Source organism: Molossus molossus, unplaced genomic scaffold (assembly GCF_014108415.1).
Source record: "Molossus molossus isolate mMolMol1 unplaced genomic scaffold, mMolMol1.p scaffold_m16_p_14, whole genome shotgun sequence".
Classification (NCBI taxonomy): Eukaryota; Metazoa; Chordata; class Mammalia; order Chiroptera; family Molossidae; genus Molossus; species Molossus molossus.
Genome location: NW_023425349.1, coordinates 23014258 through 23034217, shown reverse-complemented (window position 1 = coordinate 23034217; position 19960 = coordinate 23014258). Strand labels below are relative to the sequence as shown.

At 42.9% G+C, this 19960-nt stretch overlaps 1 protein-coding gene across 1 annotated transcript in view; it reads right to left on the bottom strand.

Moving 5' to 3' along the window:
• ELP1 (elongator acetyltransferase complex subunit 1) overlaps positions 1 to 19960 on the bottom strand; it is a 73242-nt gene that overhangs the window by 27614 nt on the left and 25668 nt on the right. Inside the window, exons 11-16 of the mRNA XM_036261368.1 lie at positions 11865 to 12095; positions 10672 to 10842; positions 6601 to 6700; positions 4782 to 4964; positions 2161 to 2267; positions 1009 to 1112 (exon numbers count right to left, since the gene is read on the bottom strand). Of these exons, the coding sequence (XP_036117261.1) occupies positions 1009 to 1112; positions 2161 to 2267; positions 4782 to 4964; positions 6601 to 6700; positions 10672 to 10842; positions 11865 to 12095 (896 nt within the window). The remainder of the gene's footprint in view (positions 1 to 1008; positions 1113 to 2160; positions 2268 to 4781; positions 4965 to 6600; positions 6701 to 10671; positions 10843 to 11864; positions 12096 to 19960) is intronic.

Below are 19960 nucleotides of genomic sequence, written 5' to 3'. Positions count from 1 at the left end.
CCTCCAATCCAGGAGCAAGCCCTGGCACTTCTCTCTCCTCTGTGTATCTCAACTCTCTCACCTCACTGCCTCCTCTCCAAGTCACTTCCACTCCTGTTCCTTTCCCACCTACTCTCCACCAGACAGCCAGAAAAAACTTTCAAACCATGAAGCAAATCACAGTATTCTGCTGATTAAAAAGTATTAATAATTTGCCCATCTTTGTTCAATAAAAAACAAAATCCACACTTCTTCCAATGGCCTTTCACTGTGGTCTAGCCACACTGCTTCCATTCAGTCCCCTGAATAAGCTGAGCTCTTTCCAAGCTCAAGTTCCTTCTCCCTGGAACACTGTCCCTGTCTCGGGGACAGAGGTTTCTCTTCCTTCACAGCTCAGTACACCACCTCCCCTTCACAGAGCTTTCCACCAAAGCAGGTATCCCCACCCTCACAGCCACCATCCTCCAATCAGCCCCCGCACCTCACTGTTCTCTACTGTTACACCCTGTTCTCATTTCCCTTACTGTCCCGTCAGAGGCGCTGATCATATAACCTGTTGATAAATTATAAACTCCAGAAGAACAAGGGATTAAACAACTATTTTGCTTTATAACAACTGTACCCTACCCCCTACCAGAATTATAGGCATTTTAATATTTGATGAATGACAACCTACTGAATGCTACGTTCAAGATTACATTTCTGTTGTCTCCAAAAGGTATTTAATAAAACTAACTTTGACTGTTCTGTACAACTGGGGAATAAAAACTTGCTGACTGCATTGTTCTGTTCTTAAATGTATACCTCCGAGGAAAGAAATGCACTAACCACTGCATGCCAGGCAATCTCCTAGTTCCATTTCATAGAAGAAGAGGCTGAGGCTCAGGGAGAAGAATAGCTTCTCACTGTTGCCTTAAGATATACTGGAGACCCAGGTCCACCTCCAAAGCCCATACTTCTTCTACCTAATGCTATCAGACCCTTTGTCACTGCTTTAAGTGGTAAATGTTTCTGCCCCGTGTCACTTACCTTCCCTCCAATCAGGGCCAATTCAGTCTGTGTGCATGGATAAGGAATTTGAACAGGAAATCCACCTGGGTTCTTCCAAGGTTCAACAACCAGAGAGGGTGACTCTGCAGGATTGGCATATGAGGTTTACAAAGAGCTGATGTGCTCTGTAAAAAAACTGTCCCATTACTACTTGCTAAAACACTTAACATGCGATTTGGATTACTTTCCAAATGTATTCTGGAAACTCATTAGGTTGTTCCAGTTCATTACAAGAGAAAACAGAGGTAGAAACCCTGGTCAGTGTGGCTCAGTTGGTTGGGCATCATTCCGTGCACTGAAAGGTCACTGGTTCAATTCCCAGTCAGGGCACAAGCCTGGGTTGTAGGCTTAATCCCTGGTAGGGGGAGTGCAGGAGGCAGCCGATTGATGTTTCCTCTTTCACTCTCACATAGATCTTTCTTTCTCTCCCTCTCTCTTTCCCGCTCTCTAAAAATGAATAAAAAAATATTTTAAGCCCTGGCTGGTTTGGCTCAGCAGTTACAGCAATAGCCCCGCGGCCCGCGGATCTGATTCCAGTCGAGGGCACGTACCTCAGCTGCGGTTCGTCCCCAGCCCTGGTCAGGGTCGTGTGGGAGGCAACTAGTTGATGTGTCTCTCTCACATCGATGTTTCTCTCTCTACCTCTCTCTCCCTCCCACTCTGTCTGAAGATAAATAGAAAAATATCCTCGGATTAGGATTTAAAAAAAAATCTTTAAAAAAAACACCTGTTGCCCTGGCCGGTTTGGCTCTGCAGTTAGTGTCAGCGTGCGGTCCGGAGAGCCCAGGTTCAGTTCCCGCTGAGGGCGCGTGCCTCGGTTGCAGTTTGTCCCCGGCCCTGGTTGGGTCGTGTGGGTGGCAGCCACTCAATGTGTCCCTTTCACGTTGATGTTTCTCTCTCTCACTCCCACTCTATCTGAACAAAATATCTAAAAGATGTCCTCGGGTGAAGATTAAAAAATAAATAAAATAAAACAAAACACCTGTTGATCCCACACTATAACTTAGGGTTTTCCAGAGTAGTTAACAGACCTAATGATCAATGTGGCACAGACAAGATACAAGTCTTGTTTTCAAGAATTAAACATCCATATAAGTCATAAACATACTTTCCCAACATTTTCATACTCACCCCAAAGGTACTTAAGTATCTGGCCATCAGCCAGCTGCAAGGCTACTGACTTGGTCTTGGAATTGCAACACAGGCTGATTATAACCCCATCCACTGTCACAGATGAACTGACAAAAGTTAAAAAAGAAAGGAAGGGGATGTGAACAGACATTTTTCTCAGAAGTCATGACATTTCACTGATTTTGCATAACAGAAACAGAAACAAGCAATTTCCTTTTGGTGCTGCTCTGCTTATTTCAATACAATATACACATAATACACACACACAATGACAAACTATTACAATCACAAGCCCAGATAAAGCAATTACCTGTCACATCACACTATTTTCCATAATACAAATGAGCTACATTGTGAAGTCATCACTTCTATTCTGGCAGCAACTCATTATAACTTACTGCAACTTAATCACCTTCATTAGACATGCCTGGTACCAATATTATTTCTGTCTTCTTAAAACAAACTTCTGTAATGAAACAGTGCATCTGTAGGAAAATAGAGCACTTTCTATCACTATCATATTCACTGATGGAAACCTGTGGGTCTTCTTCATTCATGGGAAGAAGGGAATCTGCTATCGCGATTATATTTTTTCCTGAGTCAATGAACATAAACTAGCCCTGGCCGGTTTGGCTCAGCGGTTAGAGCGTCGGCCTGCGGTACAGAAAGACCCAGGTTCGGTTCCCACTGAGGGCACGTACCTCGGTTGCGGTTTGTCCCCGGCCCTGGTTGGTCGTGAGGGTGGCAGCCACTCGATGTGTCCCTTCACGTCGATGGTTCTCTCTCTCTTCCTCTCTCTCCCTCTCTCTCCCTCCCGCTCTATCTGAACAAAAAATGGAAAGATGTCCTCGGGTGAGGATAAAAAAAAAAAAAAAATGAACATAAACTAGACATGTCTTAAAGGAAGTGAAAATAATGACAAAAACAAATGGTGCCAAGGCTAACATTTATTCAAAGAATTTTTAACCAATCTATGAAATACCCAAAATGTCCCAAATTTTGTGAGGATAAATTATCTGTAAATTAAGAGAACAGACTCTAGAGCTAGACTTGCTGGGACTGGATCCTGGCTTCACCTGTGTGATCTCAGGCACATTACTTAAGTGCCCTGTGCCTTAGCTGTCTCAGCTGTAAATGCTAACAGTAGAGACAGTGAGAGAAGTGAGTGAGTTAATACAGGTAAAGCACTAAGAAGAGTACCTTTCACAAAGCACAAGCTGTACTAAACATAAGCTGTTAATAGCTATAAGCCAATAGAGGGACTTTACAGTCATCAAAGACACTGATGTTTTATTTGAACAAAACAGTCTTTTTTGAGAAACAACAGGCAAAGCAACAGAAATATATTTTAAATGACTTCTCATTCCCTTCTCAGTAGATGAGATGATTGCATCTACCTTTATCTTCTATAAAGCATTTTAAATTTTGAAAAGTAGAAATTTGCATTAAAAATTTAGGCATTTCTAATGAAAACTGCCTTGCTTTTCAAAAGTAAACCCCTGGTTATTTTTAAGTGTACAAGTAGCTACAACATTTTCCACAACCAGACATATTCACAAAAAGCTTTTTAAAAATACAAAGCACTATGAGTCAAAGATGAGGAGTTAATAACTGTTATCAGAATATGTTTTACATATACAATGAGGAAAGGTGCTAATCTCGCAACAAGGGTTTTCAGAGTTTACATCTAACCAGATCTGTCGCTACAAGTACAGCTGGAGATTAACTGCAGTGTATGCCTAAGGTGCCAAGTTTTGACAAGGGAAACCTGAGGACTTCCCAGAGCTGTCCAGACAATGCTATCTACTGCACATAGGGCAGCATTGCAGAAAACAGCACTCAGGACTAAGACCTGCCACATGACAAAGATGTGGTCAGGAATCAAAATGAAACTCAGGGACAGGGAGCAGTGAAAAATACAGGGATCCTATAAAATGCAATCTACTATGACAGAAAATAGATCTCTGGTTGACTGGGGATGGTGGTGGACGTGGAAGGATGTTACAAAGGGGCACAAGGAAACGTGTGTGGGAAAAGTATATGTTCTGTTTCCTGACTATATGGCTTCATGGACATATACATGTCACCAGTTATCAAATTGTACACATAAATTTGTGCAGTTTGTTGTGTGTTTATTACACCTCAATGAAACTATAAAATTAAAAAATAAAAACAAAAAGATTTTTAAAAACAGAGGCAACTTTCCAGTAGTAAATGTAGTCATGTGCCAAACAGAATGTAAAGAGGAGGAGGCCAGACATCAAGATTCAGCACATAGAAACAGATCGTCTAATGGACTTTAATAACAAGGGTAATCAGAGCGCCTGATTCTCATGGTCTAGCAATTACCTTGCTGGAATGTAAGCATACATTCAATTAAAAGTTTTAACATAGCTTAAAATGTTTTGCTTCATCTACTGGTATCTGCCCTATTTTTCACCACTTTTTTAGCCTGTATTTTGACAGGACTCAAAACCAGCCTTAACCTCTTGCTACATGTGTCTAACAGTGAAGCTGCTGCCCTTCAACCCAGCTCACCAGAAGCCAAAGAAGTCCTGTGCTCATAAAGAAGAAGCACAACCCCATCTCAGCACATGGAACACAGGAAAGTGCCAGAATACCTAACGGTGAGCTGTCCTTGCTCGTCATCCGTCCCGGAAGAGACTGCGGTCAGATGGTGAATGACAGACCGTGCGCTGGATGGGCTGTGGCGTATGGCCAGGAAGACGTCTTCTTGGACCCAGGTGAGAAAGTTGAACTTCAGTGGATTTACTTCTTGATCTTCACTATTCTCAAACTGAATTCTGTTTAAATATTTAAGAATATCAAAGACGTGAATGAAACTTTAATGCCACTAGATTTCCCTGAACAAAGGAAGAATAAACCACTCTGCATACAATCAACATCTAGTTAGTTGGAGGGACAAAACCTGAAGTGAGTCAAATACTAAAAATCCAAAAATATTGTTTGCCTGGCTCTAAATTGTGGTTTTTATTTATTTACTGTTGTTTCTTATACTCTGAGATCTTTAGATTTGAAGAGAACACTTCATGAATCTGACCACATAAGGAAATTACCTGCCCCAGGTCAACCTTACACTAATAAACCCCAGAGGTTTTCCCCTGCCCCCACTTACCAGCATTCAAACCAAACTGGAACAGATATTTGGATCTTAATAGAATGGGTCCTTTCCCAAGCATCTCACATCAAAATGAGTAAGTCAGCTTGAGAGTTTCCCTGCCTCTAATGTCTTCCTTCTGCAGCATTTACACACCAGAGGAGAGTGATTCTTGCCACCTCATGCAGGAACTCATAATGGCTACTCCCTGCCTTCAAGCTCAAGCAGCACACCCTGGGCGCCACGGAAGGAGCTGGGTCACGAGCTTGATCTTCCTTGTCGACCAGCTCTCCCAGGACTGCTTCCCAACTGCATTCAGCTCCATGCAGGGGCATCCCCACCTGGTTCTCACCAACACCCTTCCGCCCACCATACCCAATGTTCCCAAGCCTTCTCTGCAATCCTAACCTAACCCTTCTTCAAGGATCAAGATAAGTACTCATGTCCTTCATGAAGTCTTCTGTAAATGACTTGAAGCAATTTTCTTAATTTCTAAAGTATATTCTACATTGCCTTCTATGTTCTTCCTCTAGTGGTTTCAAGTCTGTGAGATAAAATCATCCATGTCAATGTTCTCTGAGAAATACTAAGCATTACATAGGCAGCGCCCAAATCATTCAAAGGCTATACACATACATACATTGCATATATTTAAGAAACATTCAGTTATTTGTTTTAGTCAGTTTATTATTCCTATTCATTTAGGAATAAATGCTCCCAGGAGGTAGAATAGGGCAGTAACTAAGAACATGGACTCATCAAACAGAACAGACTCAAATCCCGGATTGTCACAGGAATGGCATTATAATTAATAATTTGGCTTCTGGGTCGTTTTATGATGCCTGTAGTGTACCTGAGGTACTCAATTACACCCAGCCATTTCTAATATTATTTCCATGGGAAAACACATTCTGGTTTCCACCTGCAGGGCCTCAAAACACAGCACTCAAAGGTTCTGGAGTGTGGGATGCAGCGGACAGAGGCTACGGTAGGTCAGCCATGTTGACAACAGAGACACCCGCATGTAGGAACGGGAAAGCAACTCTGCCCTGTTATCTTCATCTCTACCTTTCCCATGCAATTTCCCCGGAGAACCAAGGGTGCTGAGTGGAACGGGTTTTAGACTAGTTTATTACTGGGGTTCTCCTACCACATTCAGAATACAGGTAAGTGTCTTCCCCAGCGAGGCTGAAGAACCAGCACCTGTGTTGTATCTTCTTACTCGGCTCAGAAGCAGGCACAGGACAACAGACGGGTAAATTTAGGAGTAAATGCTGGCTCCTTCTGTTCCCAGAGGTCCCAGATAATGAAGAACCACCTACTTGTATCTCTTTTCCAGATGAGGCATCTCAAGGGAAACTTTAAATCCATTTCCACCCACAGCTCCCAGCTTCACCGTGGGATCCACACTTGGACCACCACCTAGAAAACAAAATCACAAATACTACTATAGTAAACTACAAACATTTCTCCTAATACTAAGGTTTATGGGGTTCTAAAAGTCAGTAACATCTCCACCTCTTTTTAAAATCTCTGCCTACCTCCCAGGCTCAGCCCCAATCAGCTTCCCCTACTTGCTTCACTGGCCATCATCTTCACCAGCCTCACCACGCTCAGCATCCTCACCATCCTCACCAGGCTCAGTATCCTCACCAGGCTCAGCATCCTCACCACGCTCAGCATCCTCACCATCCTCACCAGGCTCGGTATCCTCACCAGGCTCAGCATCCTCACCACGCTCAGCATACTCACCACGCTCAGCATCCTCACCACGCTCAGCATACTCACCACGCTCAGCATCCTCACCACGCTCAGCATCCTCACCATCCTCACCAGGCTCAGTATCCTCACCACGCTCAGCATCCCCACCCCGCTCAGCATCCCCACCCCGCTCAGCATCCCTACCCCGCTCAGCATCCTCAGCATCCCCACCCTGCTCAGCATCCCCACCCCGCTTAGCATCCCCACCCCGCTCAGCATCCTCAGCATCCCCACCCCGCTCAGCATCCCCACCCCGCTCAGCATCCCCACCCCGCTCAGCATCCCCACCACGCTCAGCATCCCCACCACGCTCAGCACCCCACCACGCTCAGCATCCTCACCATCCTCACCAGGCTCAGTATCCTCACCACGCTCAGCATCCCCACCCCGCTCAGCATCCCCACCCCGCTCAGCATCCCTACCCCGCTCAGCATCCTCAGCATCCCCACCCTGCTCAGCATCCCCACCCCGCTTAGCATCCCCACCCCGCTCAGCATCCTCAGCATCCCCACCCCGCTCAGCATCCCCACCCCGCTCAGCATCCCCACCACGCTCAGCACCCCACCACGCTCAGCACCCTCACCATCCTCAGCAAGGCCAAGGAGAGGTTGCCCTCTCACCTGAGCTACTTTCTCCCACTGTCCCACAGCCACCTCTCACCAACCTCGAATCCCTGATCAAGACATTCTCTTCCCATTCTTGATCTCACTTATTCACTGCACAGCAGCCAATACAAACCTCTAAGAACTGAGTCAGAACACCACACTCGTCTGCCTCAAACCCTCTGCTGGCTTCCTGCCTCACACAGAATAAACATTCACATCTTACTAGAGGCCCAACAAGAGCTGTGTCCTGTCACTGTATGACCCCACCCACACACCCCTTACCTGCTCGGTAGCAGCCACCCTGACCTCCTGGCTATTTCCTACACACGACCAGCACCTCAGCCATTGCTTTCTACTCTGCCTGGAACGTGCTTACCCGAGTGTTTGCAAGGCTCCCTCTCCAGTTCCCAAGGGGTCTCTGCTTAAATGTCACCTTCACAGAGAGGATTCCTGACCACCGAAATACAAAAGCCACCTTCCTTTGTGTCCCTTATTCTCATGCTCTCCCTACACCCTGGCCTTGCTTATTTTTCTCCACAGCATTTCCCATCTTAGATTATAACGTCTATTTACCATCTTTCTCCCCAACTAGAAGATAAACTCCACAGAAGCATGGCTTGCAAGAAAACTTGTCATATGACAGACAATAAACTTGGATACGAAAAAGGAGAATACTTGGAACACAATGAATGTCATCTTTGAAGATTCTGGCATATAATCTGTCTCCACCTGACTCAAACGTCTTCTACTCACCTTCAAGTTGTTTGTTTGTAATACTGGGCCTTTATCAGTATCTGACTTGTCCACTCTGACACCTCAAACTGGAATATTCGACTTTGACCTCAACTTCCAATCTTTCCTCTTCTCATTCCTTTCGATCCCAATAAAATGGATTATTCTTCAACTTTCACTGGCGCCTGCACAAGAGCTGACGCCGCTCTTCCCCATGAGCACCCCTGAATCTCTCACCCACCTGCCCTCCCACCATGCTGCCTGAGAAGGTGCCCATTGCTCGCATCCAACAGTTTCAGCACCATGTGAACTATCCACATGGGGCCATCGCCTGAAACTGCTCCCTGTCTGAAAGGCTAGTCTCTAAATCCTACGCTCTAATAAAAACTCCCACAACCTTTTCCAGACTCTTTTATACCCAAACACTTTACAACATGCTCCTAACTCCCACAGGTGTTTAGCTCCTGGCTTTGTATGATCTTTCTCTTCTGTCCATTTCTAGAGACACTCCCCTGGCTCGAGCTCTCGCCACCTCCTGCCTAGACACTGCACCAGCCTCACTGCTCTGTCTTCCTCCAGGGCCCAACCCATGGCCTAGCCCTCAGAGTGACACCTGACAGACCGATGTCTAAGAGTGGAGCTCTAAGCTACCCTATCTGACCACAGGATCAGCACCATGAACGTAGGGTGCTATAGGGCTTCATTCTGGGGAGATAAAGATGTTCTAAAATTGACTGTGGTAATGGTTGCATAACACTGTAAATATACTCAAAAGCATAGATTCGTATACCTTAAATGGGTAAGTGGTACGGATAGTTACTTTTACTTTTTTAATATGTGTTTTTCATTGATTTTTTAAGAGAGAATGGAAGGGAGAGAGAGCTAGAAACATCAATGTGAGAGAGAAATATCAATCAGATGCCTCCCGCACACCCCCTACTGGGGATCAAGTCCGAAACCTGGGCATGTGCCCTGATGCGGAAATCGAACTGGGATCTCTCAGTCCATGGGACGATGCTCAAGCCACAGTGCACTAAGCCACACTGGCCGGGCTGGACAGTTATATTTTTAAGTCAATGTAGGATAAAATATTTTGTACATCGTAAATGATACATGAACTTAAGTGAGTACCATACAGTAAGCACCACAAAAATTTACTCTACACCTGATTCTTTTCAATCTCACAAAACCAGCAGTAACATACCCAAAAAGTGATCAAGTACAAAGACAATCCACTTGTTTACTTTTGATATTACTGGTTCATAGAAAATCTACTTTTTCTGATCTGCCTTAACAATGAACACATTATTATTTTGTTGTTGTTGTTAAGCTACTAAGAAATAAACATTTTATGGCAGGCTGTTACATCATTTTATAGAGTGAAACTAAAATCAAAGTAGCTGGAGACATATCCAAGTACAGTCAGTCCTCACTTAATGCCATCAATAGGTTCTGTGCCTTTAAGCAAAATGATATATAATGAAATCCATTTTATCACAAGCTGATTGGTATAAATAAGACTTATGGCACTTCATCGATGATGGAACTAAACAAGGACCTGCTGTAGTATTCGTATAAACAGCAGGCTGTCAATTTAACAGAAAAGTTGATAAGCAAGCAGGAAATTCCAATACCAATTAGTTAATTTTTATTCTTCTCTCCTAGCAGCTATCCAGGTTTTTCTCTGAGAATTCAGAAGTTCTTTGAACACAAGGCCACCATTGCCATTTGCCAGTATAATTCACGACATGACCATAGAACGCACAACTAAAAACAAGTTTCAGGTTTTCTCTGTCCATTGGGAAAGCAACTAGGAACTGAGAGCAATGGGCTGTGGAAGACAACTGATGAGAAGCTGCAACACCTCAGTGTTACTCTCTGTGCATTCCTGCTCAAGCAAAGTTCAAACCCTCCGGCATTCTGTTCCTTCATCTACAGAACAGAAAACTCCGATCTGTGACACTCCTAGGAGTGCTGTGAGAGCAACTGAAAATACACGCAAAGGCTGCAAAAACGGTAACACCAGTTAAAAGTATTTCCAGGGTTGAATGTTATTCTGTAAATAACTGACTCTTCAAGTTCAATAAAGCAAAAAAATTGCTCTTACAAGCCAGAGTAAGACTGAAAACCCCTTGAAAGAAACCCCACAAGCCAATTAAATACCATAATGATAAAGATATTAATTATAAACTTCAAAACTTTTAGAAACACTAGAGCAAAGGCAACATCAAACTATAACTTGCTTTTTAGAGGAGAAACCTGATTCAAAACATCTTGGTAACAGTTTTAACATACCACATTTATAAACAGAAATCTGGTTGCTGGCATCGATGACAGCAAGGTCATTACTCCTTTGAGGGTTTGCAGAGAACATGACTTGATTCACAGGCTCTGGGAGCAGCAGACGGAAGGTGCACATGGGAGGAGGAACTACACTCTGCCGGAAGGCTGTCACCAATACCCTGTCTGCATGAGCGAGGAAGAGAAGGAGGATTAGACACACGATGTTCAATACATGAAATAAGGCATCAGAACAGAACAGTACCACTAACGAATAATGGTGGTAGGAAATACACAGCAATGCTTTAAAAACAAGTTTTCCTTTCTGTTATGAGCAAAAAGTAAACTGTCTATTCGGGTGACTACTGCTCTCCCCAATTTCCTCCCCCTCACGAAAACAAAAACAACAACAAAAAACCCTCAACCTAATTATAAAACACCAGGCCAATCTTCATGCTAGACAGATGTCTGTGACCTGAAGTGACCACACTGGAAAGGAATGTAACTGACAAGTATTTTATCAAAAAACAAAGCAGCCCTGGCCGGTTTGGCTCAGCGTTTAGAGCGTCGGCCTGCGGTCCTGAGAGACCCGGGTTCGGTTCCCGCTAAGGGCACATACCTCGGTTGCAGTTTGTCCCCGGCCCTGGTCAGTTGTGCAGGTGGCAGCCACTCGATGTGTTCCTTTCACATCAATGTTTCTCTCTCTCTCTCTGTTCCTCTCTCTCCCTCCCACTCTACCTGAACAAAAAATGGAAAAATGTCCTCAGGTGAGGATAAAAAAAAAACAAAAAACAAAAAAACAAAGCAACACAGGCAGAATGACGCAAGGGTGGGTGAAAACCTATGTCAGGGTAAAGACAAGGCTAACCTACACACCCAAAGCCACACACTACTATGTGTCCTCTACCCAGGGTCAAAATTTTCACTGTCTTCAAAGGTTGAACCAGTAAACATGAAGACCATGGATATAGCACAACAGGGAATTGGGGCAGGCCAGTGGGTGTTGGAAGGAGGGACTATGGCCTGAGGAGAGTACATGCCCCACCTATAGCCATTCCCACCCAAACAAAACAAATAAGTAAAAATAAACCAAACAGCCAAACAAATAAATATCCCCCACTGTTTTAGTCAAGTCATTCCATGTGCAGGTACCGGGGTCAGGGGACCCGCCCCTTCCAGGCTCACAGACACATTTCCCAGCTGCTTACTCCCATCGATGACAGCCACATTTGCCATGTCACTTGAATTATCCCCCGAGCTCCGGTCAGTCGTCCAGTGCCAGTCATAGCAGAGGTAGTGCCACCCCTGACAGAGAACATGCAGCCGGTACGGGGTCACCGGGTCCCACATCAGACACACAATCTTGCTCTTCCCACAGGTGCTGAAGGGCAGACTTTGCTTGAGGTACCAGTGATAGTTCCCCACAGTCCAGAGCTGAACTGCAAGGGAAAATGAAAGGAAGGCCCTCAGAGGCTGGAGGACCAGGCCTCATGCCACTTGTTAGGAGACAGGGCAATTTTTCTTCTTCAAATGACCCTTCCTGCTCAGCCTCTCTATTAAAATAATATTGTGTTAAAAGGCAATTTTCCATAGAGACAAAGTTTCAAATATGAATAAGGTCAGAAACACATGTTTATTTTTGCCTCTACTTTCAAACTATATGATCATGAGGATGGAAGGCTGCTAGGACAAGACAGTGTTTTAGTGAGTGGTTCTTCTCCAAAGATTTGAAAATGAGATTAAAAGTATTATAAAACTCAATCCAAGCCCAGCCAGTGTGGCTCAGTGGATTGAGTGACATCCCATGGACTGAGAGGTCCCAATTCAATTCCCAGTCAGGGCACATGCCTGGGTTGCAGGCTCCATCTCCAGTGGGGGGTGTGCAGAAGGCAGCCGATCGATGTTATACATCGATATTTCTATCTCTCTCTCTAAAAATAATAAATAAAAATAATAAATAAAAATTTTTAAAACACTCAACCCAAAAGAACTGGGCTAGCATCACTACATTATGTTAGGGTTAAGATGTTTATTATTTTCTCCCAGGTGCACTGAATGCAGTCATATATAAGGCTCTCTCTTGTTAACTGTGACTCAGCTGTCCAAGGTAGATTAGCAAACAATAATCTTTTCCAACATATATTAAAAACACAATACCTGCCCTGGCCAGTTTGGCTCAGCGGTTAGAGCGTCGGCCTGCGGTCCGGAGAGACCCGGGTTCGGTTCCCGCTAAGGGCACGTACTTCGGTTGCAGTTTGTCCCCGGCCCTGGTTGGTCGTGCGGGTGGCAGCCACTCGATGTGTCCCTTCACGTCGATGTTTCTCTCTCTCTCCCTTCCTCTCTCTCCCTCCCACTCTATCTGTACAAAAAATGGAAATATATCCTCGGGTGAGGATTTAAAAAAAAAAAAAAAAAAAATATAAAAACACAATACCTAATCCTGGATGGTGGAAAAATGGGGAGATGTTGATCAAAGGATACAAACCTTCAGTTACAGGATGAGTAAGTTCCAGGGATCTAATGTAGAGAATGGTGACTGTAGCTAACCATACAGTAACATATACTTGCAAGTTGCACCCTGGCCGCTTTGGCTCAGCAGTTAGAGCGTCAGCCTGCAGTCCAGAGAGACCTGGGTTCGGTTCCCACTAGGGGCATGTACCTCGGTTGCAGTTTGTCCCCGGCCCTGGTTGGGTCGTTTGGGTGGCAACCACTCGATGTGTCCCTTTCACATCGATGTTTCTCTCTGTTTCTCTCTCTCTCTCTCTCCCCCCCCACCCCACTCTATCTGGGGGAAAAAAAAAAACTAAAAAAGGTCCTCGGGTGAGGATTAAAAATATATATATATATATATGAGGTTCTTAGAGTTTCTGCATAGGCTATGCTGATGAATGAATGAATGAATGAATGAGTGAATGAATGAATGATGCTAAGTGATTTTAGATGTTCTCACTATAACAATAAAATGCTAATTATGTGAGGTAAATCTCATTGTGGTAAACATTTAGCAACATGATTTGATACATGTATGTATCTCAATACAACTTTTAAAAAAAGACTTAATCATGTTAAAACCAACCTTTATTTAAATAGATTACATACATAAATGAATATCTTGATTATATTAAGAAACTCATTTTCTTTAAGCATTTCCATGCTCACTGATTCTTAATTGAGTGCTCACAGCAAATCTCACCTAGTTCTCTAACCCGGAAATGGAAATACTTCTCCCTAGCAGTGAGTTGGTAAGTTAGACTATGTGCTCATGCTCTGTGAAGACAGGCACTGTGGCTGTTCTTATGTTCTTCTGCAATATATATTCTGAGCATAGGACAGTGCCTGCCCTTGACACCCTGTGGTTCTCAACCCTGGCTGCATGCTAAAAATCATCTGGAAGATTTTTTTTTTTAATTATATACTGACGGACAGTCTTCATTCTAACACAATTAATCCAATGAGACGAGGCCTGGAAAGTATTTTGCTTTTTTTCCTAAAGGTGCAGCCAATGTTGAAAACCACTGAGTCAAATGAACGAATGAATGAATAAGCTTCTTAATAGCACCTGAGTTAAAGAAAAAGTTCTACTGATTAAAAAGTTTGAAAGCGGAGAGGAAAAATGGCGGCGGAGTGAACGGAGCTACACAGACCGACTCCCAGAACCAAACTGGAATTACAACTATAACACAGACAAATCGACGGGAAAAAGCAACAGAAAAGCAGCTTGTGAGGACCATACAACGAGGGACACTGACTCCATCCTGGTAGGCTTGCGAAGGCGCGAGACGGGGCTGGGAGCCCACGGTCGGCAGCTCGGCAGCGGCCTTAGCTGGGAGCGGCGCCCTCGGGTTACACTCCCAGGTGGCTCCACAGCGCAGCCGGGACAGAGGCTGAAACAGCCACAGCCACTCACCTTGGGCTCCGGCAGAGGGAGGGCAGACTGGACTGGAACTGTGTCAGGACACTCGGGGTTTGGAGGACGCTCAGAGCTTTGGCTGAGTGCAGCCACTCAGGACGGTGGCCACATTGCTCCTTCCCAGGGCTCTGAGAGAGGCAGCAGCCCCTGCCTCGGAGATCCAACCCCACCCTGTGGGCCATTGAAGTGCTAATTGAGGCTCACTAAGGACCAGCATCTGCCCCACCCTCGGGAAATCCCCTTGTGCTAAGCACCTGAGGGAGCTTTTCAATCAACTGACAACCCAAAACTCATCAAGTAACCTCGACTGCTAGCCTCCAGGCAAAAAGCTAGAGGATAACAGTACCTTTCCTGGGCTGGCAACTTTAACCAGGAAAGTAAGACTTGACAGTGGTGTTCAACGTGGGTCCTCCCTCGCTCATCTAAACACAGGAGAGGGAGCCACAAACAGTAGAACACCAACACCCACAGGGAGAACTTGACAGGCTCCAAAGCCCACAGTGATAGCCAAAATGGTGAAACACAGAAACAGAAGCCAAATGAAAGAGCAAGAGACATCCACCGAAGATGAGATCAATGTGGAGCAATTAGGCATGTTAAAAGAGCTAGAATTCAGAGCCATGATCTTGAGGAAGCTGAACAGCATGAGTAAGGACATAGACACTGAAAATAAGCCAATTGGAAATTAAAAACCAACAAGAAGAGATAAAAAATGACACATCAGAAATGAAAAACACATTGGAAGGTTTAAAAAGCAGAGTAGAGGAAGCTGAGGACCGGATCAGTGAATTAGAAGACAGGGTAGAAAAAATCAACCAATCAGAAAAACAAAAAGAAAAAACTATTAAAAAACAGGAAGACAGGTTAAGAGAACTATGGGACAACTGGAAACGTAATAATATTCGCATCATAGGAGTCCCCGAAGAAGAAGAAAATGAGCAAGGGATAGAGAATATATTCAAAAAAATAGTGAGAGAAAACTTCCCTAATTTGGTGAAGGAAGAAGGCATTCAAGTTCAAGAAGCACAGAGAGTCCCAAGTAAGAAGAACCCAAACAGGCCCACACCAAGACACATAGTAATTAAAATGCCACAAATTAAAGACAAAGAGAGAATCCTAAAAGCAGCAAGAGATAAGCAACAGGTTACCTACAAAGGGAACACCATAAGGCTCTCAGCTGACTTCTCACAAGAAACACTACAGGCCAGAAGAGAATGGCATGAAGTAATCAATGTCATGAAAAACAAGAATCTGAATCCAAGACGACTCTACGCAGCAAGGCTATCATTCAAAATAGAAGATCAAATAAAGAGCTTCCCAGACAAAAAAAGGCTAAGGGAATACATTAGCACCAAACCAGCACTGCAAGAAATGTTAAAAGGACTGCTGTAATTAGCAGTAGAAATGGGAAGAAAAATAGAACCACACTAAACAAAAATGGCAATAAATAAGTACATATCAATAATCACCTTAAACGTAAATGGACTGAATGCTCCCATAAAAAGACACAGAGTAGCTGATTGGATAAGAAAGCATGACTCATCTATATGTTGTTTACAAGAGACCCACCTCTCAACAAAAGACTCACATAGGTTGAAAGTGAAGGGATGGAAAAAAATTTTCCAAGCAAATGGAAAGCAAAAAAAAGCTGGGGTAGCAATTCTCATATCTGATCAAATAGATTTCAAAATGAAGACCATAACTAGAGACAAAGAAGGCCACTACATAATATTGAAAGGATCTATCCAACAGGAAGATATAACCTTGATAAACATATATGCACCCAATATAGGAGCACCAAAATATATTAAAAATCTTCTGGAGGACTTCCAAGGAGAAATCGACAACAATACAATCATAGCAGGGGACTTCAACACCCCGTTGACAGCACTGGATAGATCCTCTAGGCAAAAAATTAGCAAGGAAACAGAGACTCTAAATGAAGCACTAGACCAAATGGATTTAATAGATATCTACAGAGAATTACACCCCAAAACTACAGAATACACATTCTCCTCAAGTGCACATGGGACATTCTCAAAGATAGACCACATGATAGGTCACAAACTAAATCTCTACAAGTTCAAGAAGATTGAAATCATATCAAGCATCTTCTCAGATCACAATGGCATGAAACTAGAAATCAATTGCAACAAGAACATGCAAAGACATTTCAACACATGGAGGCTAAATAGCATGTTATTAAACAATGAATGGGTCACCGAGGAGATCAAGGAAGAAATTAAAAACTTCCTGGAAACCAATGAAAATGAACACACAACAACACAAAATCTATGGGATGCAGCGAAAGCAGTTCTGAGAGGGAAGTTCATAGCGCTATAGGCCTACCTCAAAAAACAAGAAAAATTTCTAATTGACTGTCTAACCTCACAACTTAAAGAATTAGAAAGCAAACAAAAAGAAAACCCCAGAGCAAGTAGAAGGAAGGAAATAGTAAAGATCAGAGCAGAAATAAATGACATAGAGACCAAAAAAACAATTCAAAGGATCAATGAAACAAAGAGCTGGTTTTTCGAAAAGATAAACAAGATTGATGGACCCTTAGCTAGACTCACCAAGAAACAAAGAGAGAGAACGCAAATACACAAAATCAGAAATGAAAGAGGAGAAGTAACAACCAACACCAGGGAAATACAAAAGATCATTGACAACTACTATGAACAACTATATGGCAACAAATTTGACAATCTAAGCGAAATGGACAAATTTCTAGAAACACACAGTCTCCCAAAACTATTCCCAGAAGAGATAGAAAACTTGAACAGACCAATAACAACTAAGGAAATTGAAGAGGTAATCAAGACTCTCCCAGCAAACAAAAGCTCAGGCCCAGATGGCTTCACGGGGGAGTTTTACCGAACATTCAAAAAAGAACTAACACCCATTCTCCTCAAACTATTTCAAAAAATTCAACAAGAAGGAAGACTTCCAAACACGTTCTATGAGGCCAGCATAATTCTAATTCCAAAACCAGAAAAAGACACTACAAAGAAAGAAAGCTACAGGCCAATATCCCTGATGAATATAGACGCCAAAATCCTGAACAAAATATTAGCAAATCGAATCCAGAAATACATCAAAAAAATTATTCACCATGACCAAGTGGGATTCATTCCAGGGATGCAAGGCTGGTACAATATTCGCAAATCAATAAACGTGATACACCACATAAACAAAATGAAGAATAAAAACCACATGATCATATCAATAGATGCCGAAAAAGCATTCGACAAAATCCAGCATCCATTTCTGATAAAAACGCTCAGCAATATAGGAATAGAGGGATCATATCTCGACATAATAAAGGCCATATATGAAAGACCTACAGCCAACATCATACTCAATGGACAGAAACTAAAAACATTTCCATTAAGAACAGGAACAAGACAGGGATGTCCACTTTCGCCACTCTTATTTAACACTGTACTGGAAGTCTTAGCCACAGCAATCAGACACGAAGAAAAAATAAAAGGGATCCAAATTGGAAAGGAGGAAGTGAAACTGTCATTATTTGCAGATGACATGATATTATACATAGAAAACCCTAAAGACTCCATCAAAAATCTACTAGACTTAATAAATGAATTTGGCAAAGTAGCAGGATACAAAATTAACGTCAAGAAATCGACGGCATTCTTGTACACCAATGATGAACTCACAGAAAGAGAAACTGAAAAAACAATCCCATTTACCATCGCGCCAAAAAAATTACGATACCTAGGAATAAACTTAACCAAAGAAGTAAAGGACCTATTTGCAGAAAACTACAGGTCATTGAAAAAAGAAATAGAGGAAGATATAAAAAAGTGGAAGCACATAACCTGTTCATGGATTGGAAGAATTAACATCATTAAAATGTCCATACTACCCAAAGCAATCTATAGATTCAATGCAATCCCCATCAAAATACCAACGACATATTTCATAGAACTAGAACAAATACTTCAAAAGTTCATATGGAACCAAAAAAGACCCCGAATAGCCACAGCAATCTTGAAAAAGAAGAACAAGGTAGGTGGGATCACAATACCAGATATCAGGTTATACTACAAAGCGACTGTAACCAAAACAGCCAGGTACTGGCACAAGAACAGGCATATAGACCAGTGGAACAGAACTGAAAACCCAGAAATGGACCCAAGGCAATACGCTCAATTAATATTTGACAAAGGTGGCAAGAGCATACAGTGGAGTAAAGACAGCCCCTTTAATAAATGGTGTTGGGAAAATTGGACAGTTACATGCAAAAAAATGAAACTAGACCATCAACTTACACCATACACAAAAATAAACTCGAAATGGATAAAAGACTTAAATGTGACCCGTGAATCCATAAAAATTCTGGAAGAAAATGTAGGCAACAAAATTTCGGACATCATACGGAGCGGAATTTTCACTGATACATCACCTAGGCAACAGAAATAGAGGAGAAAATGAACACATGGGACTACATCAAACTAAAAAGCTTCTGCACAGCAAAAGAAACAATCATCAAAATGGAAAGGCAACCCACTGTATGGGAGAACATCATTGCCAATGATGTATCAGATAAGGGGTTAATTTCCAATATATATAGAGTGCTCATACAACTCAACAAAAGGAAGACAAAGAACCCAATTAAAAAATGGGCAGAGGAGCTGAACAGACACCTCTCCAAACAGGACATACAAATGGCCAAAAGACATATGAAGAAATGCTCAACATCACTAATCATCAGAGAGATGCAAATTAAAACAACAATGAGGTATCACCTCACACCTGTCAGAATGGCCGCCATCAACAAATCATCAAACAAGTGTTGGCGAGGGTGTGGAGAAAAGGGGACTCTAATACACTGCTGGTGGGAATGCAGACTGGTGCAGCCGCTATGGAAAACAATATGGTGCTACCTCAAAAAATTAAAAATTGAACTCCCATTTGACCCAGTGATCCCACTGCTGGGAATATACCCTAAGAAGCCTGAAACACCAATCAGGAAGAATATATGTACCCCCATGTTCATAGCAGCACTATTTACAATAGCTAAGATCTGGAAACAGCCCAAGTGTCCACCAGTAGACGAATGGATGAAAAAGCTGTGGTACATATACACAATGGAGTACTATGCAGCGGTAAGAAAGAAAAGATCTCTTATCCTTTGAGACGACATGGAGGGACCTGGAAAGTATTATCCTAAGTGAAAGAAGCCAAGCAGAAAAAGACAAATACCACATGATCTCCCTTATATACGGAATATAATGAACATAACAGTCTGAGGAATACAGTAGACCCAGAAACATGGAAGTAGGGCACAGACTGACATCCCTCAGAAGAGGGGGTGGGAAGAGATAAAGCACAGAACTTATATGCATGTATGCATGACCAATGGACATG